The 26,883-nt window shown below is 32.7% G+C and overlaps 3 protein-coding genes across 9 annotated transcripts; 1 reads left to right on the top strand and 2 right to left on the bottom strand.

Annotated features, from left to right (window-relative positions):
• The first annotated feature begins 2,727 nt into the window (after positions 1–2,727).
• On the top strand, positions 2,728–8,551 carry LOC116345148 (U2 snRNP-associated SURP motif-containing protein). Its single transcript, XM_031774261.1, has 14 exons — positions 2,728–3,193; positions 3,371–3,487; positions 3,576–3,669; positions 3,744–3,960; positions 4,020–4,530; positions 4,822–4,887; positions 5,191–5,234; positions 5,917–6,021; positions 6,380–6,607; positions 6,670–6,912; positions 6,999–7,185; positions 7,258–7,492; positions 7,572–8,271; positions 8,362–8,551. Exons 1-14 carry the CDS (start codon positions 3,188–3,190, stop codon positions 8,468–8,470), a joined length of 2,862 nt encoding a protein of 953 aa, XP_031630121.1. The 5' UTR covers positions 2,728–3,187; the 3' UTR covers positions 8,471–8,551.
• Positions 8,552–8,699: 148 nt separating this feature from the next.
• Positions 8,700–9,584, bottom strand: LOC116345149 (ADP-ribose glycohydrolase OARD1-like). The gene is made up of 3 exons (XM_031774263.1): positions 9,281–9,584; positions 9,005–9,179; positions 8,700–8,940 (listed from the first exon to the last, which is right to left on the bottom strand). The coding sequence occupies exons 1-3, from the start codon at positions 9,403–9,405 to the stop codon at positions 8,803–8,805; spliced, it is 438 nt and encodes a 145-aa protein (XP_031630123.1). The 5' UTR covers positions 9,406–9,584; the 3' UTR covers positions 8,700–8,802.
• Positions 9,585–10,119: 535 nt separating this feature from the next.
• On the bottom strand, positions 10,120–26,883 carry LOC116345417 (glycogenin-1-like). Of its 7 annotated transcripts, XR_004201499.1 has the most exons (9): positions 26,396–26,883; positions 25,981–26,158; positions 20,133–20,443; positions 19,711–20,000; positions 19,416–19,596; positions 18,252–18,842; positions 16,886–17,150; positions 14,396–14,938; positions 13,832–13,946 (listed from the first exon to the last, which is right to left on the bottom strand). XR_004201499.1 is itself a non-coding variant. In XM_031774749.1 (8 exons), exons 2-8 carry the CDS (start codon positions 25,985–25,987, stop codon positions 10,140–10,142), a joined length of 2,082 nt encoding a protein of 693 aa, XP_031630609.1. In that variant the 5' UTR covers positions 25,988–26,158; positions 26,396–26,867; the 3' UTR covers positions 10,120–10,139. The 7 variants fall into 7 exon arrangements, 6 of the variants coding, with proteins under 6 accessions (XP_031630609.1, XP_031630604.1, XP_031630606.1 ...); XM_031774749.1 differs by lacking the exons at positions 13,832–13,946; positions 14,396–14,938 and adding an exon at positions 10,120–10,576 and having other exon boundaries at positions 26,396–26,867; XM_031774744.1 differs by lacking the exon at positions 14,396–14,938 and having other exon boundaries at positions 11,634–14,018; positions 26,396–26,661.

Raw genomic sequence — 26,883 nt, 5'->3', positions numbered from 1 at the left:
TTTTGTTCATTCAATTCAATGTATTTCGCTCTGTTTCGTTTGTGTATCCAGTTTTATTCGATCGTTTGTTCTCTTTTCTCTTTCAGTTGTTGCTGCATTGCCAATTCAGCCCCACTCCGTCTCCGTATTTCGTGTGGAGCGCGGCAACACAAAACGGTAGTCGTCTTATAGACCTGTGCGATATGTGTATTTACCATATTTCGGATGAATTGGATACAAAAAAAGATACTACGGTGTGTGAAATATTTCTGAAATTCATATTTTTCAACAATGTTTTTTTCCTTCCTTTTTCACTATCTTCATCATTCTTCCCAAAACATTTGCAATCGTTTATGATGTATGCATATGAATCTGTAACACAATAATAGCAATATGCAATCGAAAAGAGAGAGAAAAATCGCACACATTTTATGAACTGACATTTGAAGCTCTGCAGCTCAGCACAAACAGTAAAAAAGACGAACCCTTGAACGAGGTCGTATTTTTTACGAATTTTCCGTTTACACCCAAATTCGAATCGGTTGAAATTATTGCAGTAATTATGCTTAATAGCCGAGTGTTAAAAATCGGCAAAATTATATCTTATTTACAAAGATTCATTATTTCTTTTGGTTTTTTTTCGCATATTCCAAAACAATTAAGTACATTGCAATGAAATGCACGGCACAATCAAATAATAGCATTTTCGATTTGATATATTCATTTTTTCTTCTTAATCGCCACACACACACACATGTTAAGATCACATATAATTATTATGTATTGGATGAATGAACGGCATTGGCTGGAATCAGAGCGATTTGTAATCAGAAATACGATTAATCAATCTCAATAAAGATGGAAAATATTCAACTCATTGAAGCACGATTTGTAAAAATTGGTTCCATGGAAGTTCGGAATTCTAGCATAAATGTGGAAACATTTTTATTGAAAATATCATTGGACCAATGAAAAGTTAGACGAAAAAGAAAAAACAATCTACAAGGTGAAACATATCATTTAAATCATTGCTAACTAATTTAATCTTCCATTATAATACTCCGGAAGATAAAAAAAAAGAGTATTCGATGTGGTTTTTTCTCGCACGGAAAATAACCATTTTTTTTTGTTTTGAATAATAATTTTGGTTTTCTAATTTTCATTGGAACGACCATCAACGATACAAGAGAATACAAAAAAAAATGCATTGATTTGGTCAAATTCATTTTACTTTCAATTTATATAAATGGCATCAAAATTACCTTATTTTCCTAATTTACTATGAAATGTAACGGTGTGCATAACGAATTATGAAAACTTTCAATGAACTATCAGTTTGATGACCGTTATTTATATCACCGATTGATCAATTCAAATGTATTTCTATTTTGAAATGTCATAAAACTTTTGTGAACATCGATGACATTTTATATAAAACGTTTCATCGTTGATTCTATTTTTGGAAATCTTTTTTTTTTGCATTGACTAAATGAATTCAACTTTTTTTTAAATTTAAGCTTAAAATAGCAAAAAAAAATATGAGAGGATGAATGTCATTAATATACGCTCTATCAATCAAAAGTTTGGATACGATTACTATTTTCACAGTTTTCCATGTGAAGGATTGATTTCTGAAGGTTTGTGTCTTGAAACGAAATTTAGATCACTGTGTGGACTACATTTCATCTGAGACATCATCTCTCTGAAATAATTTCATCGGTGACTTGGGTTATATCTTCAGATAAAATACTGTGCATCAAGATTTCGCCTGAGTCACTATTAGAAATGTGGTTCTTCGTGTGCAAAACTGTAATTTGTATGAAAATCGTTAATCATACCCAAAGTTTTGATTAATAAATATTGTTTAAATACCTTTATTTGTGAATACACGACAATCTTACGTCAATTAATAGTGTATATTTGAAGTATCTCTATTTGGAAAAAGATTTTTGGTCATTTTGATCAATCGAATGAAAAGATAGGAATAAATTGCTTGACCAATTATATTTATTATATTGATAAAAATAATAAGTGTGCATTTAATTCGAATCTTATAAAGTTATTCATCATTCGCGTGACACCATAAATAGCAACGCGAAACAATTAACTAATTTTTTTTTTATCATACATTAGTTTGAGAAAAGCATGCATGCCTATTTTTGGTTGATACAGAATGCAAATTGGTAATGTCACAACCTTTACATTCAAGTGATGAAGTGACATTGATTTTTAAAATTTTCAACAAATATCAAAGACAATCGATAAAACCAAATTTAGAATATATTATTAATTTTATATAAAAATGGGCGTTAAAATTGCGGTTGTTGCGGTTATCGATTCAAAATAAAAAATCATCGCCACATGACGAAAATGTCAGTTGAACGTAATGATTGAGTCGATTTTTGTTTTACTTTTACTAAACTATCAATTATCGTTTCATTTACGGAAAAGTCGAGGTAATTAAATTATATGAACAAAAACCCTCAATATTAAGTCGTTAAAAGAAACAAAAAGTGAAAGAGATTTCTCGTTTACAACCAAAAAAAAAAAAAATGATTTCTCATTGAATAAAATAGAAAATAAATGGATTTGAATGTTGAGGCGGAAATATGACATTTGAAATGATGTGAAAATGTTGTCCATCTCCATCGAAATGTCAAACATAAAGATGACAGCGGCGATGGCATTTGTCCTAGTTGAACGACACACCACTAGGCGGATACGGTTAATATTTTACATTACATTTGTCGTATTCGCTATATTCTCTCATACCAGAGACACCAGAGGTTGATTGTCAAGGAAGCTATTTTGAGAATTAAATTGAGTTCCAAAAATTCTTTTGTGTTTTTTCTTCGTTTTTTCGTTAATTTAGTTCGATTGAAGTTTTCAGATTGAAAAACACATTTCAAAATAAACGATGATTACACAGTGGTGTGATGTGTGAAAAAAAGAAGAAGAAAATTTCAAAGAACCATTGCCGCCTGATTAGACTGAGTGAATTGTGTTAAGTTGTTTTTCCAAAGGAAAACTGAAATGAATCCTAGTGCAAACCGATTCTGATTACAAACTCTTATTAATTCGAAGAAAACAAAATTTTATGTTTGAAAATATTTATATGTGTGTGTAATGTAAATCCATTTTTGACAGTATACACTACAGTTGAGATTAGAATGATATAAAGACTATCTGCATTATTTGGGTATTAATAATGAAGGTATGACTGCTATTATTTCCAATTATTCGGTATTTGATTGCAATACATACCATTTTTAAATGGTGCATTAAATAAAGAAATTTTAATGGGAAATGCGCCGTATTTCATGAATAACTGAATAATTGCGAAAAGGATTTCAATGCAAGGCTTCATTTTGGTAATCGATTTCATTTGCAGAAAATTGCCGAGCAAAAACTTCAGGCGTTTGCCATTGGTGCAATGGGACAGCGACCATTGTCACGTCGAGAACAGGAGGAGCGCCGAAAACGAGAAGAGGAACAAGCTGCTGCATCTGTATGTGAACTACAATACGTTTATCTACTACTTATCTAGTCAAAAACCATGTGTTTTTTTTAAAACTTCGTTTGATTGATTTTCATAGGTGTTTAAAGAGTTTGTGGAAACATTTGAAGAAGCCCCATCATCGGTGGCAAAAGTATGGGTTAAAGCCGGAACATATGATGCTGGTTCACGAAGTACGTGTTTGCAATTTTAATCATATTCATTCTATTATCAAATCATCAATTAATTGAAATTTAAATACAAACAGAGGAGGATAATAAGGAAAAGGGAAAATTGTACAAACCTCAAGCACAAGCCAAACATGACGAGAAACCCATCGAAAAGTCGAACGAACAGCCAAAATTGCAGCCAACACCGGCATCATCAGCTGCAGCAGCAGCAAAGAAAGAAGCTGCCGCTAAGAAAAACAAAGCTCAAGAGAAAAAGAAGAGTAATTTGGAATTGTTCAAAGAGGAATTGAGACAGTATGTTATTTGTCAAAATCAAAAGTAGACATTTTTTATTTTCATTTGATGTTTTTTAGAATGCAAGAGGAACGTGAAGAGCGTACAAAATATAAAACAATAGCAAAAAGTATGATACAAGCCGATACAACGTTAGCAGCATTTACACGGGAACCCGATGCACCACCGACCACATACGGTTCCATGGATAACGGTGATCCGAATACAACAAATATATACTTGGGAAATTTAAGTCCAAAAATAACTGAACAACAATTGATGGAGATTTTTGGCCGTTATGGGCCATTAGCAAGTATCAAAATTATGTGGCCACGGTCCGAAGAAGAGAAACAACGTGGTCGAAATTGTGGTTTTGTTGCTTATATGAGCCGTTTGGATGCGGAACGTGCGCTCCGTTGTCTAAATGGACGTGATGTTATGGGCTACGAAATGAAACTGGGATGGGGAAAATCGGTATCAATAATGACCTATCCAATTTATATACCGCCCACGTTAATGCAACACTATATGCCACCGCCACCATCAGGATTGCCTTTCAATGCTCAACCACAACCAAATGAAGCCGAAAATGTAAGTTCAAATATCGTGCATTTCTTTTACATTTAATTCAACGATCACATTATCGTCGTTGTCTTCAATGTAAATCACAAACACACACACCCACACATTCGTTAAACGAAAACAAAGAACCATTCAAAACAACCAAATGAATCTTCATAAACGGGACAACATATTTGTTTTTTTTTACCACAAATTTGACCCACACATTATATTCGCATTTCGTTTATTAAATCACTAAATTCAATCTAAAAATCGATTTGAATAAATCAATTAATCATAATCAACCAATTATATACACAGTTTCCACCGCCAGATTATTTTCACGATTACAACAAAGATCCAGACATAAAACGTGATATGGAAGAGGTATTTAATACTCATTCATTCTCTCTCTTTCTCTCAGAAATATATATATTTTTTGTTACATATGTGCTATGTATATAAAACTAGAGATTCGTTTTTTTGACATTTTTCAAAAAAAAAAAAGAAATTTGCTTTTGATACATTTCGTAAATTAAGATACGAACAAAAACTCAAACAAATTCAAAATACCTATCAAAAAAAAAACATAGACATTAATTTTAATTATTTTTATATTTTTTTCATTTTTTTTTTCAACGACAATTTTTTTTCCAATTTATGATTAATTGCAAACCAACTAATTTTTAGCTCGCCTATAAAAGTATTGTTAAAGTTATGATTCCAACAGAACGGTAAGTTAAATTGTTAACGGTTTTATTTTTCCATTTGATTATAAAACAAAACAAAAAAAATGCAACAAATTCCAAACTTAAAATGTTTTACTAATTATTAGTTTAATTAGATATGATTTTCATTTTAAATTTAAACTTAGGATTTTCTTAAAAACAGCGTTTGTGCTAGCTTTATTTAATCAATTTGTAAAAAAAATAATCAATTTCAATTTGGGATGATTGTTATTATTATATGTTGGATATATATGAATAATTTTTTTTCTATTTTATAAGAACTACATTAATTCTGTAGAGTTTAAATTAATACGCGAACAGGCAATTTTGGTTTGCAATTGAATGGACTATTCTATTGATGTAGTCAATGTTATTGTGGATTCAATTAGTTTTAATTTTGATGATCGAACAAATACTCCAAAATATTTACACACTGTTCTGTTTCCCATTTTTCTTCTTGCTTTCTTTTTAACTCTATATTACCATACCAAACCACGTACACATAAATATTTGCTAAAACAAAACAAAACAAAACAAAAAAAAAAAAAAAACGAAATTCGAATGCGATAAATGGGCATATGAAAAAAAAAACAAATTGGTTTCAAAATACACAACGAAATGAACCAACACAAACACGTAAATCCGTGAATCGTAACGGGCAAACAATTTCTTTTGTGTTTGCTTTCAGACCGCTGTTAGCGCTTATTCATCGTATGATCGAATTCGTTATACGCGAAGGACCAATGTTCGAGGCAATGATTATGAGCAAAGAAATCGACAATCCAACATTTCGGTAAACATTCATTCGCCACTTCGTCTATATTAATTTTATCATTCAGTTTAAAGTGCAATGCCATTTAACCGTATGCCATTTACGTAATGAGATCATTTTAACGATTTTTAAATAACCTTGATTCAATTTAATGCTTTCAAAGAACGACGCGTACGATTTAATTGTCAACATTTTCATAAATATACGCGTCTAGCAGTTTTTTTTTGACAATTCTATTGTATATTTTGTTATATTTCGCATTCGCACGCGTTTTTCTTTAAAAAAATAAAAATCCGTCGAGAATTGGCATTGCACTGCATTTTGAATCCAATAGACATAGACAATAGATGAGTAAATGAAACCAATGAAAACTCTGTAGGTTTTTGTTTGAGAATGAAAGTCCGGCGCACATCTATTATCGATGGAAGTTGTTTTCATTGCTGCAAGGTGACACGCCAACCGAATGGCGACAGAAGGAATTTCGAATGTTCCAGACCGGTTCAATATGGAAACCGCCACCATTAAATTTCTATACACAAGGAATGCCGGAAGAACTAATTGTTGATGACGAAGCACCTGAAATTCGCAAAGGAACTCTTTCAACAGCGTAAGTTTAACATTTAATTTTTGGTTTGACCATTTTTTTTCAATTTTTTTTTTTGTATGCAGGCAACGTGATCGATTAGAAGACTTGATTCGTCATTTAACACCGGAACGTTCAAAAATTGGCGATTGTATGGTATTTTGCATTGAACATGCTGATGCCGCCGATGAAATTTGCGAATGCATCGAAGAATCAATGTCAAACACACAAACATTGATCAGCAAGAAAATTGCACGGCTTTATTTAGTTTCGGATATTTTACATAATTGCACCGTTAAAGTTTCCAATGCCAGTTTTTATCGAACGTCGTAAGTATAATTGGATATGCTCAAAATTCCGCATTGAAAATTGCAGTTAAATAAATAAAAAAAACCAATGCCTTTTATTCGTTTAGAATGGAAAAATACTTGGAAGAAATATTTAAACATTTAAATGCAACGTACAAAAGCTTAGAAAGTCGATTAAAGGCTGAAGGATTCAAGGCGCGTGTAGTACAAGTGTTAAAAGCATGGGATGAATGGCTTGTCTACGACCGCGATTTTATTAATAAATTAAAGACCATATATTTGGGCATTCAACATGTAAGCAAAACAAGCCGACCGTATTTATTTTGCATATTGAATATTTCTGATGTCAAATTGAATTTATTATAGACGAGTGAAAAGAGGGAACCAGAGCCAGAACCATTGATAGGATCAGGCGATGAAAAGGAAGATGAAGACTTGGATGGTGTTCCGTTGGATGGTGCGGCTTTACTTAAAAGTGCTTTTATGCGTGGCATTCCTGGTGCAGCAACGAGCGTTACTGATTCACCGTCACATGAACGAGTGACGCTAATTCAAGAGAATGTAGACTCAGAATATGAAGATGACATTGACGGAATTCCATGTAAGTTTCAGTTTGGCACAGAAAATGAACGATCTTTTTTTTAAATGTCAATTTAAAATGTTTTTTTTAAACGAAACAGTGGAAGATCCTGATATCGATGGCATTCCTATAGGAAATAAAGACCAAAGTCCAGTAGCAGCCGGTTTTATACCATCAAAATGGGAAACAGTTGATCCCGAAAAGATTGAAGCCCAAGCCATAACCACATCAAAATGGGAAACATTGGAAACTCAACCGACAACAAATTTATCGGAAGATAGTTTTGATAGTTTTGAATATAGCGAAGGTACTCGTGACTATGACGAAGAGAAACGTTTGCGATTGCGTGAAGTTGAATTGAAAACCGTACAATACCAAGATGAATTGGAATCGGGAAATCGAAGTTTAAAATCCGGATGGAGTGTGCAGCAACAATGTGAACATTATAGAAGAAAATTGATGAAACGTTCATTGCGTGAATTACAAACAGATTCACCACATTCGGGACGAACGTCGTCGCTTAAACGTAGTCCAAGCCCTACAGATTCGTTAAAAAAATCGAAAAAATCAAAACGTTCCCCGTCGCCACAGTACAATCGAAACACATCGTCGCGTCGCCGATCTAGGTCGCCCGGCTATAGCAAAAGAATACGAGATTCGATATCACCTTCTACCAGATATCGAAAGCATCGTCGATCAAGGTCAAGGAGCTCATCACATTCTCCTAAACGATACAATGATCGCTCTCTTTCACCTTCGTCACGATCCTCAAAATATGAAAGTAATCGTCGATATCACAGGTACCACAAAAAAAACACTCATCAAATCAATCATTTTTGTTTATCGCTGAGAAAATGACAACTAATTGATTTTTTAAAATATTTTCTCAGGTCACCATCGCCGGTATCAACAAAAAGTTACGAAAAAAGCAGTAGCCGACACATGCCATTATCACCAAACCGATACACTACCTCTAAGCGACGTAAACATCACCATTAAAGACTAAAATAATTTTGTAGGTTTTTTTTAAATTTCTCATCGTAACATCGGAATCATAGCGAAAATTAAAAAAAAAAAAAACAAATGCAACATGTTGTGCACGCGAGTGAGATGGATCCTATAATATAAAGAGAGAATCTGACAAGTCAGCTGCTTCCATGTCCACAAACATTATTCCAAATTCAAATGTTTGAACAGAAAAACATTAATAAAGAAAAGAAAACAACAATTCTACAAAAAAAAATGTTTTATTCAGCCATGCTAGTGATTCAGAGATAGAAAGTTGGATAAAAATATTGTGTTTTGGCAAAGTAGCAAGAAGGTTATAATTCTTAAAGAACGTAAACAACTATTTCCATAGCTTCATCATCGAAAACGTCGTGCAACACTTGTTTGACCTTGTCCCAATCGAGACCATCAATTCCGCAGCCAATTTTTGGAATGGCCAATTTTGTGACGCCATTTGCAACCTAGAATATTTCAATTGACTTTTTATTAAACGGTTAAAATTAAAATGATGGTGATTTCTATTACCATGTGTTTTTTCATTTCCTGTAGCGTTGACTTGAGATCTTCGTACTTTGGCTTTCCGTATAATTTATCTTTTGTAACCAAATAGTAAATGTATCGTTTTTCATGTTTTAGAACAGCAACACCACCAACTTGAACATTTTGATCTTTCAATTCTTGTACACGGCCAAAACGTGATCTGAAATATTTTTTTTAAAATCAAAATTGACTTTAGAAATCATCATTCAATTTATCAAAGTTTACTTTGCTCTTTCAATCGAAAAAAAAAAACTATCGTACTTAAATACACGAGCTATTCCGGCACCCATCACCATACTTGTTGTAACACAATGTGCCAACGCAAATTCTGGCGGTGACGAAAACAAATCCCCGCTGATTTCGCTAAAAATTAATTTTCCGGACATTTTTGGACAGCAATGAATGCTTCGAATAACTAAACAACTATTAATTTCTAAGTTACTATTTAATTCTTTTTTTAATCTCAAGAGACTTTATAGTTATTGATAGATAACGTTCTATTTTTGCATCTAGTGTTTATGCGTTGTTTATTAAACTGTCAAACAAATCAATGGCGAATTGACTTCGATGACTTTTTTTGCAGAAAGAGGTCATGCATGTTGTAAGGTTTAAAGGTAATTGAGCGGTTTCTTTTCGTGATGTGTCTTTTTTTATTAGTCACTGAAAATCTTAATTTTCTTAATCATCAATTTTGTAATAATCCAGCAGAATGACTTACTTACCCCTTCGTACATGTTTTAAAAAATAATTTACGTGTACTCTACCTGTTCTCAATATTAAGTTGTTCAACTAAAACGGACGAACTTCATTGTAATTTGTATTCAATTCATCTATGCAAATCTGTCATTGTGTATTCTATTGTTTATTTTCTTTTTTATTCTAATCGGCACATATACCGGCATTTAAGCGTCAATCTCAGCAACTTTGCAAATATAAGTAATATCACATTTTTTGATTGACTGTTAAAGGAAAAGAAATATCATAATTCAAAATTCATGATGAACATTTTATTTCAAACGAAGACGAACACATCAAAATATGTATAAATGAATGAAAATCAATTCATTTTTACTTAAGTAAAAACTAATGTGAAAAATATTGTAATAATCGTTAGATACGATTACTTCTTCTTTTTGGGTGCTTCTTTTTTAAGTTTGGCTGTTTCTTTTTGGCCACCGGCTGGTGGTGTATCGGGTATATCATGAACGGCACTAAGATCTTTAGTCACAGTCAACGGTTTGCTTTGAGTGCTAGCCGAAGCAGGCGATTGAGGTGGTGTTGGTGATGTAACTGTTGGAGTCGTTGGTTTCTCGACACTTTCCACATTTGTTGGTGGAATAGTGACAGTTGGTTTGGTATCAGTGCTGACAGAACCTTGAGTTGGCTCAGTTGAAGTCTCTAGTTTTGTTTCTGTTTTTGGTTCAGATTGTGATTCTTGTTTTACCTCAGTTTTGACTTCACTTTTTTGAATTGGTGCAAAGCTAGCAATGGGAGCAGCATTTTTAGTAACAGGGCATGTAGCAATTGGAGCCGATACATCGGAAATCCTACGAACGCCTTTGAGAATTTCATTATTGGAAAGTATTGTAATTAATTTTTATCAAGATTTTGTTTTCAGCTCAATTCAAGCAAATGAAAAACAAGGTCATACACACGTTGCTTGGCGCGTTCTCAGATATAAAAAACAACAAGAACAAGAACAACACATAGTAAGCGCATCAAAATTCATGAAGGCTGTGTAGGTCATCTCAATAACAATTCCTCGTCGATACCTTCATTGTTAGTTGTGTTCATAGTTAAAGCATTGTAAAAAATTTAAAATCGCATGATTGACAAAAAATATAAAAACACAAGAAATGCAAATTGAATGAAAAATCGCCGCGAAGATGTATTTGCTATGAAACCATATTTATAGTCTGGGCTAGCGTTATAAAATTTTGTAAATGTCATTTTCCGAAATGTCCGGCAAAACAATTGTTCAAGATAGAAAAATTTACCGCATCGCAATGAGAGAGAGCACACAATCCTTGACCAATCTTTCACCTATTTTATTTAAATAAGCAAATGAAAACGATTCATCGGTTTTCGTTTTGATTTTAATTTTATTATAACTTTTTTTTGTCCTTGAATTTTCTTTATTAATTTACCATATATTTTTTTTTTTTGGTTGATAAACAATTTCATAAAATTTATCGTAACACATCAATATTTCATAAAATTGTTTAACAATTTTTCTTTAATTTTAATTTTTTAGGAGGAATCGGTTTTTATCGATTGTTAGTAGTAGATTTTTTTCCCAATAAATTCTAAACAGTTTTTTTTATTTTATTTTAAATGAAACATTTTGTTTTAAAAATAATACTATTACATTCTGAGAATCTTGAAGACATTTTTATGTTGGCCTATATATTTGTTCTCGAGAAATCAATCTAAAAATTGTTCAACATTAATGTTTTTATTGTCGACGCTATTAATTATTGGAACAATATCTATTTGCAAACAAAACTCATCAGAAAAAAGAAATGCAAATGTAAACGAAATAAACGCAAATTAAGAAATGCAATTGTCGGTTAATAAAAGCAATGTAAAAAGCTCAGAGAAAGAAAAAAACATGTTGAATTTAAATAAAATCTATAATTTCTATATGTCATCGAAAAAGAAATTATGAAAACAACAATAAGATAAGATTGTTGTTGTTGTTGTTGCATTGCAAAGATCTGATGTTTGTGTTTGATCTTTACATCTCAAAATGAGCATATTTTCGTTTGCATTTCTCATTTCTTAAATCCTGATTGAGTGTTGACATTAGAGGCATGTGCAGCTGGAAGTTTTTTTTTACCCGAACCAACGTGTTCGTCATCTTCAACTGGAACCGGATCATAGAATGTTCGCATCGACATTTTTGACGAACCATCACTGCGCACCGTACGCCATACGTATTCAACACCACCTGGGAAATAACGTACTTCTTCGGTCGTATCTTCACCGGGTAGTGTATCGGGACGTGTCACCTCATGTCCCATTGAAGTGGTGAATGTTTTCTCACTGGTGCTTGTAATTTTGTGAGTTTCCTTGCGTACGGTTTGATTTTGATTCTTGGTAAAACGTTCATCAATATTTGATTGTTGTTTTTGTTGTTCCAATTGTTTGCGCAATTCAATTTCTTGTTGGTCCATTTGCTCCTTGGTCAATTTCGATTTTTGAGTGGTTTGTTGAGTCGTTTGCTGGGTAGTTTGTTGAGTTGTTTGCTGTGTTTTTTGTTGCGTATTCTTGATTTGTTGCAAACGTTTCAATTCTTCAACTTGCTCCTGACTCAATGTTGTCGATGTTTGTTGAGTACTTTGTTTAACGGTTTTCTTATGTTGTTCATGATGTTGCAAAATTTGATCGATTTGCTCTTTGGTCAACGATGAAATCTCTTGAGTGATTTGCTTGGTGCTGGTATTACGTTGACGTTGCAACAATTCTTCAATTTCTTCCACCGTCAATTCATGCTCTTCCTCACTGACTGTCGTTTGATTTTGTGATGTTGTCACATCTTGTTTGCCAGTTTGTGAGGCATGTACATTTTGTTGTTTGTTTACGGTTTGCTTGGTTTTGGTGACACCAGAAGTACCATGCTCGTCTTGAACAATCATTGTCACCGATTCAGTGACCTTTGTGCGTCTGGTTGAATGATGTGCACCAACAAACTCTTCTTGCACATTTTGACCGTATGGTGTAACAGCATTTGGATTTTGACTGTCGATATTTTTCACTTGTTTATCGGTGATATTCGTTTGATTTTTAGTGGTTTGTTGCTGGTGTTGTTGTTGCTGTTGCAACTGTTGCAATTGTTGCTGTTGTTGATGATGAGTGTACTCCTGTTGTTGTTGAATTTGTTGTTGATGTTGCTGTTGTTGTACGCTTTGAGTACTTTCGGTCACTTTCTTGGTGGTTTGTTGTTGTGATGTGGTGCGTGTAGTTTTCACCGAACCTGGTTCATAGCTATGAGTTTCCTCATACTCAGTTACCTCCAATTCTTCGGCCGGTTGCGTCACAATGCGACGACAGCTCTTTGTCAAACCATCAGCCGAAACGGTGGTGTGAATTTCAATTTCTTCACCAGTGTCCAATTTCTTCTTGACAATCGTTGTGCGTGGTTGATTTGATTGTGGAACAGCAACCTGTCTGTTCGTGGTATCATCTTTCTTCGTTTGAACATTCTGAGTATTTTGAATGCTTTGCTGTTGTTGCGTTTGTTGATTTGATTTAGTACTTTGCGAATGTACTTGAGTTTCGCTGCTTGTTTTTGTCGACTTTTGTTGAGTAACGGTTGTTTGCTGTGATGTTACTTGTTTACTGGTTTGAGTTGATGATTTAACTTCTTGATTGCTCACATTTGATGTGTTTTTGCTGACTTGTTTTTGATCAACATTCTTCAATTGTTGATTTTTATTGGTATTGGTGTTGGTAGAATCATCCCAATCCTCTTCTTCAATGATTTCTTCTTCTTCTTCCTCTTCATATTCATCCTCGCCGACTGGCACCGAAATTGGATCGTAGAATGTTCGTGTCTGTGTTTTCGTACGACCATCGGGGAACGTTTGAGTGGTTGTCACTTGATGTCCGCTTGTTGTTTTTTCAGTAATCGTTTTAATGTTGTTCTTTTCATCGAATTCAACCTTAGTATGTCCTGGAACGATGATAATTTCCTGGCTAACAAGTGCCTTGAGAGCAGCTTCAGCCGCTGGTGATGGTTTCATACTCGATGTCTTCGATGGTGTTGTAAGTTTATGATGTTTTTCAATTTTCTTGCCGTCACTTTCTGTTGTTTCCCATTGTTCAATCTCTTGGTATTTGGTGCCTTCGAGAGTGTGAATTTTTTTGGTAATTTGTCTTCCATCAGCGGTCACTTCATTGACGATGCGCTCCTTAATTGCGGATCCTTTAAGAGAAATTTCTTCCCTTAGACAGTATTCATCTTCATCACTCTCGTATATAATTGGGCCTAATTTGGCTGTTTAATTTTTTTTTTGTTTCGAGTGTGTTTGGTTTTTGCAATAGTTCAATGTAAAAGAAAACCCAGTTTAATTTCAAACTCTTCAAATTATGGCAAAATGAAATATCTATATGATTCAATTCATGTGGCTTTACTTGGAATCGGTATTTGTGTTTGTGCAACATATTGTTTATCAGTGTGTGTGTGTGTGTGTGCTTGAGTCTTCATATTTTGATTTGACACCACATTTTATTCAATGATAACATGCACGAAACATTTTAATTCAAACGTTTTTAAAAAAGACATTTAATGAGAGTCTGAACTGTGTTTTCTTTGACTTTGTGCTAAAACACATTTTTGTTTTCGATTCTATAAATAATGTTGTCTACACTTACAAACAGAACATTTACCATTTTAAATGACAAATGAACAAATTACGATTTATCATTCGATTAGAAATTCTAAGACAAGATAACATTGCACTGATGCTTGTTTATGACGACGTTGAGGTATGTGGGTGTGTGTTCCCTTCCGATGATGGTTCTTGGTCAAGCACGATGCCAAGTGTGTGCTACATTTCTTTCGGACTGTTTTAAAATGTCTCGAATTTGCCTGGAGTTGCCGATTAGTTGCAGCATTTGATATATTTGATTAATCGGTTTATTATTATTATTATTTTAAATTAGCGTTTAGTTGATTTTAGGCCACAGCGAACATGATGGAAGAGTTAGTATGCATTATGATGGTATAATCTGAACGCAAACAAATTTTAGATTGATTTTTTGGGCTGTGTGAATTTCTATACAGCATCATTGGTGGTAAGATTTTTGCGCATCATGACGATGATGGGGAATGTGATGGTGATGGTTTCGAAAACGTCTCTTTTAATTTAATTCGATTTTTTATTTTTGGCGAAAAGTTTATAAACGATCCATTTCCTATTAGAAACATCGGTTAAACAACAAACACGAACGGTATAAAAAAACGACATCAATTAGTGAAGAAAATATCGAAAACAATGACAAAAACAGAAACAATTGTATTTGTGGGTGGGTGTTGTGTGTGCTTTGAAATATTGTGTTCAAGAAATACAAAAAAAAACAAATCTGTGTGTTGTGTGCACGTGTATTGCATTTCATTCCACATTTTCTATGGATGGTTTGCAACAGAGTTGATGTTTACAAATGCACAGAAAGAGAACATAAATCACACAGTCAATGTCCACATGACTCTAATCGATTTTATTAGGAAGCAAATCTCAAAAAAAAAACTTGAACTAGTTAAAATGGAAACAACAAATCAAAACGATAACAAAAAAAAACTAAGCAAAACTCGTGAAAAAAGAACTTACTTTTTGAATTTGTACTTTTTTGTAAGAGAGTACTTCCCAAATAAGAATAAAAAATCTACTATTTTTTCATAGAATTTTTCTAAATACTTCAAATGCATGGGGACAACGTTTGTGCGATTTCGCAACACCGCAAAGATGTTGTCATAAGATACAATTGAATATCAGATGATATGATGTCGTTGCAAAAATTAATACAAACACTCCAATATATTCAAAAAAAATATATTTTTTATCTTCTTTCTAAAAAAGGGGAAACTAAACAATTTTCTTTTTGGTTCAACACGAAAACTAGACTGGATTTTCTCTTTTTTTTCGACTCATTTATTTATCGTATGACGTAGTTTCGTCGATTCTTGTGAACACAAATGCAGTATAAAAAGTATAAATAATTGGGTATCAATTGATTTGTTTTTCTCTCAAATGTGTGATCGGATTTTGGATATTCAATTGTCAACCGAGAGATAGAGTAGAGAAAAAAACGACACAAATTGATCCCTCACAATTTTGATAGACTTTTCTTCATTTTCATTTACAGCCTGAATTTACAATTGATTTTTTGTTTGTGTTCGAGAAATTAACAAAAAAAAATACCAAGAATTGTCAAACCAAATGTTTTTTTTTTTACTTTTCTATTGTCCACTTGCATTAGTCAAGCTTTAAGGCATTTCAACGTTTGAACACTAAAATTACTAGCTTAATTCAATTATTTGTTTTCGTTTTTTTTAGTAATTAATTGGCTTATTAGCAATGAGTTTGAGCAATGTGATTTAATAAATCAAAATGATAAAATGCATTGAAACTATTTTAACAAAAAAAAAAAAATTATATCAAAAGAAAAAAATGTGTTAAACTAATTTATGAGACTTATGATCGTGATCTTGTTTAATTCAATCGTGTTCCTTGTCGTATTTTGTTTTTAGTTTACATTCTGTTATGCAAATTAATTTGTATAGAAACAGTTATTATTAATTTGATGATGCACATTGAATCTCTTAACATGATTTACATTTACTCATCAAGAATAAATCAATATTCCGTTGTTAAAAAAAATAATAAGACAAATTTGCCATTTAAAAATATCTATCCAAATCCAAATATAAAATGAACTTTGAAACAAACAATAACATTAATGAATTGAAATTCTTTTGAAAAAGTTCCAAATCTCTGAATTCTAAATGCAAACGAAAAAATTGTTTAATTTACACAGAAAACATATCTTTTTTTTTCTTGGTTTTAATACAGAAGAAGATCACCCCATAAATCATGCTTTCTCACTACGAGAGAGACTCTGCGATGTATGTTAAATTTGTTTCATTGTTTAGTTTTTGTGTATGCGTGTGGCGTGTTAAAAATATATTATTTTTTTTCTTTTGATTGCAGTTCAGACTACGTCGTGTTGTTTTTGTGTAATGTGTGTGTTTGCGCACGTTTGTGTTTAAAACTTCAGTATTGTGTATGTGTGTGCATGTGCAAAATAAGGTGTGATGTGATAGGCGCATTGTTATTTGGCTTGATTTGGCGTTGAATTAGTTACCTTCCTTCTTGGCATCTTTTGGCAATTTATCTTCTGGTTGTGGTGTTGGTGTGCGAGCACGTCTTTCTTGCTCAGATGACGATCCATTCTTAGATTCTAATGTTTGTGTTATCCGTTTCCAGATATTATCAAACGAATCCTTACCTAAGTAATCGATGTTACCGTGTTCCCAATAGCTGCGACGGCAATTATTTTCATAAGCTTCTTGTTCGGCCGAACGTGCAACGCCCAATTTTAAACCGGCCAAAGCACCAGCCAATCCTCCCTATTTGACGATTCATTATCGAAAGAAAGAGACAAATAAAGACGAAAATACCAAATGATATTAATTATTGCAAAAAGAAAAATGGAAAAGAAATAAATGTACTTAAATTTAATTTGAAACTGAAATATACAAAATAGAATCATGCAATGTACTTATAATATAGAGAAAAATAAATTGCATTAGTTAAACGTATGAAAAAGAAAGTGTTTTGAGTACATTTTTTTTTTAAATAAAAACAAATTATCAAACGAATCATAATCGATAATTTTTAATCGCCAAGTTAAAACTATTTCCCGCTCTAAATAGAAATAATCGATGCATAATTTGATATCACCAAATGATATTTTGAAAGTGAATAAAGATAGATGTATGTTTGCATTGTTCGAATGTTTTTTAGTTGGTGTGGCCCATATAAGTTTCTCATTTCAATCGTTTTAACTAATGCAATTGATTTTTGTTGTTGCTGGTGTTAGAGAAATCATGCGTGTTATAGATGCAGAGTACCACATTGACAAATAGTATTGTTGTTATTTCCATTTTACAAAGCCAAACAGATGATTAGTTGATATACATTTTTGATTTGTTAATTTCAAAATATTTAAGAAAAAAAAACAATATACTTAATGTTTGTCAACAATTACAGACACACAGAGTGAAAGAGAATGAAAACAAAACACATTTTGTGCAGTCACACAGAATATATTCGTTTATGACGAGATACAAACCCCAAAACTAACCGAATATTGAATACTAAACAATAGACCGAAATACAATATTATTGCATAAATAAAATAAATATATAGCCCAGACGTGATCTCAAAAGCGTAGATATTTGCAATATTTATATATCCCCAGAGACGATACCAACACAATCCATACACATATACTAATCTCAGAACTTTGAGTTGAAAGCTAAACTAAGAGCGTAGCGCCATCAATAAATAGAAATAATAGAGTTAAGTGTGGAAAATACTAAATGGTGGAAAAAAGTAGCAAATGTACAATTTTCATTTATCAGATAGGATTTTTTTTTTGGTTTGTTTTTGTTGCGTGTTCCAGCATGTATTTGGAATGCATGGGTTAGAGGAACAATTTACGCACCTGATCATCGTTATCATTGCCGCTTGGTTCCGAATGGTCGTTGTTTTGACTTGAACTTGGTACGAAATTGTCATTGGATGGAATAATTTCATGTGTGGAAAACAAATGATCATTGCATTCAATGGCTACAATTTCAGCTGGTATGGAACATTGATTTGTACTTTCTATAATACTATGTGTACTCTGTTCGTGTGTGTGTTGGTGATGGTGTTCGCTATGCGATTCATATTCTATCGCGGATTCATGTTCAACACTTTGCTGGGTATTATTGTTATTATTACTGTTATTTCCATGCCATTGTGATTGCATTTGTTCAGAATGTACATGGACCTGTTCATGATCCACATGAATTGTGTGCTCTGAACTTGTTTGAACGTTACCATAATTATCGGCGCTTATATTTTCGGTGCATTCGGCAAACACCATATGTTCGGTTTGTGCATTTTGTTTTTCATAATATTCTTCCCATGGATCTGAGAATACGGTTTCTGTGGTTCGTTCAACATTCAAATATTCATTTGGAGGTACATAAAGAAATTGGGGATTTTCATACCATCTTGGTGCATCATTATGTCGTTGATCATTGCTATTCTGCGATTAATAGTTTTAACATTCGATTAAATCATTCCTCAAAAATCAATAATTTTTTTTTTCAATTAAATCATTCCTCAAAAATCAAAATAATTTTTTTTTTTTTTCAATTAAAATAGAATGCTATTGCAAAAACATAAAATAAAATAATCAAATGAAAACTACTTTACTTTCGTGTATTTTGAACATATGGACTGAAACTTATGGCCATATTCTGTGTATGACTTACCCCCACACTGAATTTCGTTTCAGACTTGAAAATTTTTGGTAGCAGAGAAATAAACAATTTCCGTTTAAATGATTGGTCAGTATGTATTAAATGTTAACTCAATTTATAGGAAGCGATAATTGATTGAACAACAAAAAAAAATTAACATCAATCGGGAAATTGTGGGAATTTTTTTATGCGACTCGCAGTGTTAATTGAAAAAAAAAAAAACTGAAGGATTACAAGTTACAAAGGGATATTTTTTGTTTGATTTTAGGAGAAAAAAAAAACGTTGAGTAAATTCAGGAAATCAAATCCCATGATGTAATTAACTAAACAATGTAGAATGCAATACAATGACTTACCATATCGGGTACCAATTTTGGATGAACATCTTGGCAAAAAATGTTCCACCACAAGTCCAAATAATCGGTCAAATGTTTGTATTCCTGAGGTGGGTTTGGCTTCTTGGCAACTGGATCGAAATTGATAACCCATGGTTTCAATTGGCCGATGAAATGAAGAATCTTAACATTTTCACCAAATCTATAGAATATTGAATTTGCATCGATGAATAATTGGTTTTTTTACAGAACTTGTACAATGGAATGTTGTGGCGTAAAATGAAAACAAATAAAAAAAGAAGTGTCTGGTATTTACTGTTTAAAAGCTGGAAGATATGAGTAGCATGCGGTTGAGCATGTATTGTAGATGAATGGCAATCGCTTTGAACTATCGGATTGTGCCCAGTTGGCAAAGTATGAGTTCAATAAACCTTGATCACCGCCGTCAAAACTGCCTTTTTGCACAGCAAATTGTGTGAGCTTCTCGAATGTATCCAAACTTGGACGGAACACATACACACCGCTGTTGAAACAGTCTGGCCAGCCTACATCTGGAGCAGCCGATAATTCTTCGCGTTCAAATAATTCGTCGCAATTTTGCAACACCTACGATACAATATTTATAGATACGTGTTAATATCGATGAAAATTTACACATCTACACGTTTTTAGCGATTGAAAAAGGAAGTTTACCAAAGATGGATATAAAAAAAAATAATAATAATAATATATACATACCAATGTGTCGGCATCCAAGAAAACGCATTTCTCGTACTGTGTCAATCGCCAGCAATGCAATTTGGTGAAGGTGATTCCGAGTTCTGGACGCGATAGCAATGCCAAATTGGCGGCATCTTTTGAATCGAGCACATTGACTTCTTGCATCAAATTGAAAACGTTTTGCAATTTTTGGCGCATCGATGATGTTACGCCGGGTGTTATTAAAACAGCTAGCTGATGGGCTGTGTTGACTTTTCTCAATGAATTAGCCACAACCAATGCACCCAATGCATATGAATCATTTGTAGCCAATGTGACCCACGCAAATTCTATATAATGTGCGACAAAGAAAAGAATAAGAGAGAAATTAAAATTTATTAATGCGAATACGAAAATAGCAAAATTCGAAATCGAATCCAAATGACTACATATGGTATGATTTGCAGTTATTTCAATGTTTTCTGAGACCGAACCATGGTAAAATATACGATGCATCGAAATGTCTCATTCGATCAGTCATCGTTGCCAGTATTTTCGTTTATCCATTTCGAATGGAATAAACGATCTCCATTTATGAATATCATAAAAAAGCCACAACAAAAAAAAAATACAGTTCGACGAAGTTCAATGAAATCACGTTTGAATTATAAAGAAAGTCATGATTTCATTGTATGATTCATTGCAGGAAATATATCTTTATTTTCATTGACAGATGAAGCAATAATTTGGCAAAATAATTCATTTCTCGCGTTTTCAGGCGCCAATAAGAAAATTCATACTTTTCCGCCTCACTGTTTATTTGCCATTTCTTTTTTCAACTATTTTTAAATAATTTGAAATTTAAAAATGGTTTATGGAATGAAGCGATCAAAAACAACAACAGACAAATGAACAACGCAAATTGTATCGTCTCAGTTTTTGTTTTGGGATTAATATGTCGACAACAATTTGGAATTTGGTCAAACATTTTTCGATCGCATCTATTCACATTCATAGAGAGAGCAATATTCGCATTTATAATCAGCTAAATGTGAGCCAGAAATAACTCGATCCTGATGGTATGAAAGTAAACAATTTCAGAAAACAAACACAATTTCGGGCATTAATTTTTCGATAAAAAAATGCGACATTTTTGAAAAGCGCACCGAATATCACACGATTATGTAATGGATTTGTATTTATTTAATCAATAAAAAGTGCAATTGTTCATTCTCAAAATTGTAGGCTAATTTTCATAATCATATAATTAGGCTGTGTGTGTGATGATGTATTGGTCACAAGTGGTGTGGAAAAGTTTGGTGTTTTATATGAGATGAACATTTTCAGTAGCGCCGACTTGTAAACCGATCTTTATTTCTTTATTTTTAGATCCATAGTTAAAAGACTATCAACTTGATCATTCCAATGCAAAAGTTCGAGACGACGGCAAAATGTGTAAAAAAAATTGTTCTACTGAACAGAATGAATTATAGTTTGAGTGTGGAAAATCGAATAGACGAAAAAAAAACACTCAAACCACATATATCAAAAGATTTAAAATGGATTTTTTGAATCCTGAACTGTTTTCAATTCAACGATTGCGCTTTCCGATTCAGTGATTGTAATCGAGAGAGAAATAATGAAATTTGTGAGAATAAAAACAAATACCGCAAAATTTATGGTTTGAAACTTTGGCAAAAGCAAGAAAAAAAGAGTAGTAATTTTAAACAGCTGAGCTGAGATTTGGTCTCACTAACAATAATAATCTGTATTTCTCTATTTGATATTCTATTTTCTGAAAATAATCACCGTGGTGAATTAAGAATATCTGTTTGCCAAACTCAACATTAATAATTCATTTTTTATGAGGCACGGAAAATAAAAGCAAATGAAAAACGCAAAAATATGCGCTAAACTCATGCACATCGAAATGAAATATCAAGCGAAACGAGATGCCTGGAAAAGTTAAAATCCGTATGCGCATTTGAATAGAGCTACTTTCTTATCTGTTTGGTGCCGTTGATGCTATGGTGCTTGCATGGAATGTGCGTAGACGTGAAACCATGAGAAGGAGAAAAATAAAACAAATCGAGTTATTTGCGAATATTGCATGATACGTGAACGAAGCAAAACAAAATGGATGAATGAAAAAAATAAACAAACAAACCACAGTGCACAGGAATATGTACTTGAAATTAAAAAAAAAATTGTGAACCAGTCACTTCGGTTACATTCGGATGCTATTGAGCGTGTTGTGTGCGCGCACGGGCACGCTCAAGACAGCATAAGAAATATCATTTTGAGTTACTTGATTCATCGCAACTATAAATGGAAACAACTTTTATCCACAAAAAGTGTGTGCGCACACGAAGCCTTATTTCAATGTTCATCGAGTTGGTAAGATCTGATGTGTTGTAGGTGCGAAATGGATTGATTCATTCTGTCGCGCCGCATAATTCAAGACATGTCATTGCATGTTATTTTGATCTGATCTTCGCATTTCTTATGATTCATATTAGTTATGAAACAATGTTGGCGTCTTTTTTTTTACTGCCAAATTTACAATACGAAAACTTTCATCATCTTTATGTCGTGCATTCAACAACTATTATAATAATCTGATCGAAAATCTTATCTGGTACATTTTCTTCAATTTGTATGATATATTTCTGTTTTTTTTTCTTGATAACAGTACGAAGATTTGATGTTCTTTTTATTTCATTCACAACTTGTATGGATTTCAGTCGTTCTCACCGTGATATGTTCTCATTCAACGTGTGCATGCCTTTTCTGTGTGTGACACTCGGTGACTAAAAATAGCATGATCGAGAGAAGAAGAAAAGAAAAACACAACAGAAGAGTGTTATAATTCGGAGTTTCGCAATTTTCATACAATTCCGCCTTTAAATAGCATGTTCCTGAGAGCATATTTCCATCTGGTTGTGTTCGTTGTGTCACGCACATATTAATTTTGCCTGTTGAATAAGCGCTCATTATCTGTAATGCTGCGATCCCATGGATTTGATTATGAAACCAATTTGAAAATGGTTTTCAAAAAGGTCAGATCAAATCAACATGGTCTTATTCTGACTTCTAATTCACTTTTTTTTATTTCTTTTATTTACTCATTTACGAAATCATTTGATCATACTATATTTTTTACAATCGAATGCGATAATTTTTCGTTGCGGCAACCTTAGAGCGTATGAAATATGGGTAATGGTGTTGTGGCACCAAAGCAAATAACAAATCATTCAAAACCAAAACATTGAGCTCACTTGAAGACCGATTATGCGTTTTCATGTTGATTGCAAGCATCTCGCTTTATTTTTTGTTTAATTGTCGTCGAGCGCAAAGGTATCAGTTTTAACATAGACATGCTAAGGTAACAAACGACCCCGATGATGATAAATATGATCGAGGAAATCATTTGCGAAAAAATAATGTAATGCCGCTAAATGAATTACGGAAAAATGATAACGACAATGGTCTTGCGAGTAAATATTTATATTCACAATTTGTTTTTGTTTTTTGTTGTTGTACGAAGAAAAAAATGTTGCCGATATTTTTGATATTGACATGCATAAAGTGCTACATAGATCGAACACATTGAACATAAACGAAACTCAATTTCTTGGCAACTCATCAATTCTGCGAATTAATTGCACTTACATTTAATGAGTTGTTGTGTAAAAGAAAAGGTAGTATGCGTTTCGCTCATATTGTGTATCATCTAAAACGCAATTTTCTGTCTCTTTCTTCCGCCAAGCGATAAAATGAAGATTCATTTGAAGACGTCGAGAATGATCGGTTCACACTTTTTCTACGAAATGTGTAAACTTGATCTTATTTTCTTACATTGTTTCAACCTTCGTGTCGAATGTGTGCGTGCGCGCAATGCAATCAATTGCTATTGACAATGCTCGATAAATTTGGGATTGTTTTTTTTTTCTGTTCGTGCTCATTCTACATTCCTTATTTTGAATCGTGAATGTCATTATTTAGAATGTTTTTCAAATCACTAAAATTCTCAGCACCAACTTGAACTTGTCTGTTTGGTTTTTATTTTCTTCATTCAAACTTTTTGCTCGAAGCAGAGTGAAAATGGGAGTCTATCAATCATTTCAGAGAATTTGTTTGATAAAATATCAATTGAATGAAATTAAAAATCAAAATATTCGATCAGTCATAATACAATTTAAATATTGTGGTGCTGCCACCAATGAATGAAACTGAAAAGCCCAAAATGACGCGATATATCGTTCGAAAGACGTCAGCCATAGTTAATTTAAAAATGCGCCTAAATTTGCGGTCTCTTAGTTTATGATCCGAATACGTGAGTCAATCGAATTCAGGAATGACGCCGATGGTTGCACACCAAAAAAGTCAATTTTTTCTGCTGTTGTTGTTATTTTTTTAATTTTCCTTAGCGGCGATGTGATGATGGTTTTTTGCGTTTAAATTTAAAAATAAATAAAACACGATACACTTTGCATCATACCTTCAAATTTTTCTCATTTTATGCGTGTGTTTGTTTGTGTATGACGACGGTGTTTTCTTTTCTCTTACATTTTTTGTATCTTCTAGATGAAGCGCGACGCAAATGTTTGATGACATTTTGCACGTTAAAATTTCAATAATACCGCCTCATTTATTATAAGAAAAAAAAATCACAAGTGTGAATTGCGCCCAAGAATCAAATAATATTAAACCAAATCTATCTGATGTCATCGGCAAACGTTTTATACAAAATATTTGAAGAAATAAAAAAACAAATATTGAAAAATATTCGCAAAGTATGTTTTCATAAAAGAAAAAAATACATTGATCGATCCACTTGAAAAATAATGCGGCTCGCTGATCCTATTCTATTGGGATGAGTAAACATGCTAAATATATAACGCTTTCTCCTTTCTTTAACTCCTGTTTTTCACTTAAAATTCCATTGGATTGGCGATTGCGTGTGACTCACCGAATCGCTTTTAAAATAGATGGCCGAATCATCGCAAGCGATTTGTAACTCCTTCTCTCTCTCTATCTCCCTTTCTCCCTTTCTTACTTTGTCTCCATTATTAATCGAGACCATTTGGTTTATCAATACAATTTCATTTTATACACAGAAAACATATGAAATAAGAAGAGATTTTTATTTTGCTTTTCGATCGTTCGAAAATAACAAATATTAATGCACTTCCGTGAATATGTATTTCAATTATATAATGGTACAAAGACCGATTAAATCATGGCATCGATATTAATTTTGTTCAATTGAAATGTGTAGAATGGGTTCTTGAACTTGACGATGATTGCGATTCATTTAAGCACCATTTCAAGTGGCACTATATACAGCCAAAAAAAAGAAGACGGAAAGTGCGTTTTATAATGCGAGAAATGTGTGGCATTAAATTCAATTTACGCCACTCGACACTTGGCATAGAAACAACACGAAAGTTTACACACAACAAAAATACTAGTGAGAAATTATCGATTGAAGGTTATTCAAGGTCATATCAATTGATTTTATTTTGTCTCACTTTCAATCAAATTATTCATTTTCGAAATGACAGTCGAATGCAATGAATCAATATCGTATGCAACAGAGTCGAATGTGAACAAGAGTGAATGACAAAAATAAAACAAACAAAAAGAAGATTCGGTGTTATCGGTATCTGTGCGATGCACGTGCGTTGTTTGCATTGTATTCGTCTAAAATGTCTCATTGCAAGTGTATCAAATGTGACAGATCTTAATGATGAACAAATCAATGCAAGAGGTCAACCAAAAATATCAATTTCACATGTACATCGATAAAATAAATAGGAACCGACGATTTTTTTTTTTTTACGCCAAACTTATCAAATCAATTTAAATTATCAAATCTACTTACGACCCATTTTTTTCGTCTTAAAGTTGAAGGTGTTGTTGAACTGAACAAATTACTATTGCACTGATAATGCGCGACGTTTGTTTGACGGCTTAAATGTTTTAAACTCTTTTTTTCGCACCACTTGATAAAAAAACACACTGAATAATCTCTCTTCGTAAACACACAGTAATCAATTAATCTACGGGGTGAAAAAAAAAATTAAACGTTCCAATGCGATTAATTTGGCGTCGTATTATTTGTCGAAAAATAAAATCGAAAAAATAGATTTAAGATAAAAATTAATGAAGATAAAAAAAAACCAACAAATTATTTTTAATCTAAATGAAAGACAAACTAAAAAAAATCGAAATAAATGAAAGGAAAAAAAATGAAGAAAAATAATCTCAAACTAAATATATTTCAAATAAACACACACGTTGAATATGTGTTATAATCAAGTTCGGTTTTCGGTTGTGCGATTGAACGACTATTAACTACTGACTCTGAATGAGCTGCTTGCATATAGTTTTAAGACTTTCTTCTTCTCCGTGTGTGAATTGAGTCGGTTCGGTTTATTCTCTTCTCTCGTTCTATCTTTGTCTAATTGAAATTAATAAAAACACACAGTGTGTGAGAGGCACCATACATACAGGCAAATAGCATTAACAACGATGATCAGAGATTCGCGGTGCGAGTGTCACACACAAAACAACTCACTCTTGTTTAACTGTAAACCGGTCAATTTGATAAAAAAAAAATTCTATTTATTCGCAAAATTATTCGACGAAATCGTTTAGTTTAATGCACACAACTACAATGATTCAATGGAAATCAGACTCTTCACACTGTTTAATATCGAATCGGCCAATATTTATCGAGTGTCAATTTTATTTTTGTGATAAATTTTCGAATTTTCTTCACACC

The sequence above is a fragment of the Contarinia nasturtii genome, unplaced genomic scaffold (assembly GCF_009176525.2).
Source record: "Contarinia nasturtii isolate CC-2019 unplaced genomic scaffold, AAFC_CNas_1.1 Cnas_scaffold_1240, whole genome shotgun sequence".
NCBI classification, from domain to species: domain Eukaryota; kingdom Metazoa; phylum Arthropoda; class Insecta; order Diptera; family Cecidomyiidae; genus Contarinia; species Contarinia nasturtii.
The sequence above is the reverse complement of the archived record's forward strand: the minus strand, read 5'-3'. Positions and strand labels throughout refer to the sequence as shown.